Here is a 2,427-nt window from a genome sequence, read left to right on the forward strand (position 1 = left end):
TTATGGTGCCTTTTTTCTGATATTTAAAATCAACTAGGGTATATAATTAGCTAAATTTAGTCAAGACAAATTTTCCAATAAAAAATAATTTTATTTCAAATGGTTGTGTAGTATTGATTTTTATTTTCAATGATCAAAATTTGGTGCCCAGTTTGTAAGCAGGAACCAAAGCTTAGAAATCAATGTTGCTTTATTATTTGCATAGAAATTGCTAGTTTTTTTTATCATTTAGATTGGGTATGTCAGATATGTGAAAAACTCAAACATGCTAATACACTGTACAGGTTTATGTTCCACTCTGATTTTATACCATTTTCCTTTGTCAGGTCTTGGATCAGGAGGATTTGGCTGCATTGCTTCCAGATGTCAGCAGTGGTAGTGGTCACCAAGATGGGTCATCTGTCTCTCTGGACGGGTTCACAGATGACGTGGTGGTGTCCCAGACTGGGTCCGACACTGAGGGTGAAGACCATGGCTCAGATGTAACTGGTGATGTTGATGATGACTTGCCAGATGTAATTGTGCGCGAGGCTATTAAGTCCATGACAATTGGTGGGGAGGCTGCTCTCAAATTCAACACAGTGTTGATGGAGGATCTGGATGATGTTGATGGTCGCTCTCGCCCTCATGGTCACCCACACTCACAGCAACCAGGGCAGACTCGTGTTGGTCAGCAACAACGAATAGCTCGAAGTCCCAGAGCTGACCTGAGCATTAGGCAGCGGGATGAGGCAGAGTTAGCAGACAAACGTAGACGTGGAAGACCTCCACGAGCAGGATTGGCTGGGAAAGATAATCAGCAGGAAGAAGACCCAGATCCTCCTCCAATGCCAGAACTAGAGAGCTATGTTCCTTTAGACTGCAATGTTTCCAATGTTTCTCCAGATAGTGGCATTCAGTCTGTGAGTGGTTCACCTTTGCATCACATTGGATCCCCTCCACAGCATCACTCCCCATTATACAGTGCAGGCAAGAGTGGAGATGGGTCTGGCAATCACACTCGACCCTATTCTCCAACTTTGGCTTCACAAGACTCTCCACCTCCCCCTACATTGTTACCTGCTGTCACTCCTCCACATTTATTAAGCTCTCCACACTATGATTATGATTCTCCAAACTCCCCTCAAATGCCAGCACTCAAGTGCCAAGTGGACCCACCACCTTTGTTACATGCTGATAATGCCAAGAGAGCAAGCCTTGAAGAACAAGGAACGCTGAAGAGAAGAGGACCAGGCCGACCCAAGAAAAGTACAGACACACTGAAAAGACCAAGAGGTCGACCCAAAGGATCCAAAAATAAGAGCCCAAAGACTGTGGAAGGTGTGGTAGACTTGGAACTCAAAGAGAATGGAACAAAACTCTTAGGAGATTCTGATAGCTTCACATGTTACAGAACAGAAGTGGGGCCTAGTTCATTTGTTGTACCCCATGTGCTAGATGTGTGTGGTGAGGAGAAATGGAGCCATAGTTTAGATGCAGAGGACCTTCCCCCTCCCCCAGAACCTATCCCGCCCTTAAGACGTGGACCTGGGAGGCCAAAGAAGATTCCTCCTGTGCTAGAACCCAGTGTACCCCTCCAGGAACCACAGGTAAACAAAGTACAAAGTGAGCACAAAGCCGAGCCTTGTGCAGAAGATAGTGCCAACCTTTCTAGTGCCAAGCCTCAAACTCCAGTAGTCAGTTGTGAGCCATCCAGTCCAGTGAAGTGTGATCATGTGAAAAGAAAAGACAGAGCCACCAAGGGAAAGAGGCCTGTTGGCAGGCCAAGAAAATACCCCAAAAGGGATGACCTTGATAGTCTGAACAATCTGCCTGCTACAGCTGCAAGTAAGAAGTGCTTTAGTGAAAGAATAATGCACAAAATTATCAATGAGAAAGTTCGCAACAGTGAGAAATCTGATAAATTATCTGCCCGAGTACAGGATGTGGATGATAGTAATGAACCATTTGGGGATCACTATCCATTTCTTGATCATCCTGTTGGACTCATGACACAAACAGACCTGAAAGATAATGAAAGGAAAAGAAAAAAATTATTTAGAGCAAAGATAAACAGTGAAGGTATACCAACAGAAGGGAAGAAAAAAAGAGGAAGAAAAAAGGAATTGCCTGCCATATTTGAGAAGGTTTATGGAAGTCAGGAGCTGAAGACTAAGATCAAGAGTGAAAATGGAAAGCCATCTCTCTGTGCCACCACGTTGTCCTATAAGCAGATTCACAAAAGGAAGAAAAAGAAACCCAAGCACTTCAAAAGCAAACACAAGAACATTGTTGATCCTGTATTTCTTGCTGACTTGGAGGACTTGACAGCTGGGATGCAGCAGTGCTCTATCTCCAAGGTACCTGTCATCCAGCAGACCAAACCTGGTGAGATCCTGTTGCCATCTATCTTTCGACTGAGAAAGGTATCTTTGGCTGCCAAGAAAC

General features: G+C 44.3%; 1 protein-coding gene across 1 annotated transcript in view; it reads left to right on the forward strand.

Annotated features, from left to right (window-relative positions):
* Nucleotides 1–2,427, forward strand: part of LOC119590817 — a gene marked incomplete in the record, with an annotated part of 99,057 nt that overhangs the window by 82,910 nt on the left and 13,720 nt on the right. The window contains 1 exon segment of the mRNA XM_037939557.1: nt 327–2,427. Within this exon segment, the coding sequence (XP_037795485.1) occupies nt 327–2,427 (2,101 nt within the window).

This window comes from Penaeus monodon, chromosome 27, assembly GCF_015228065.2.
Source record: "Penaeus monodon isolate SGIC_2016 chromosome 27, NSTDA_Pmon_1, whole genome shotgun sequence".
NCBI lineage: Eukaryota > Metazoa > Arthropoda > Malacostraca > Decapoda > Penaeidae > Penaeus > Penaeus monodon.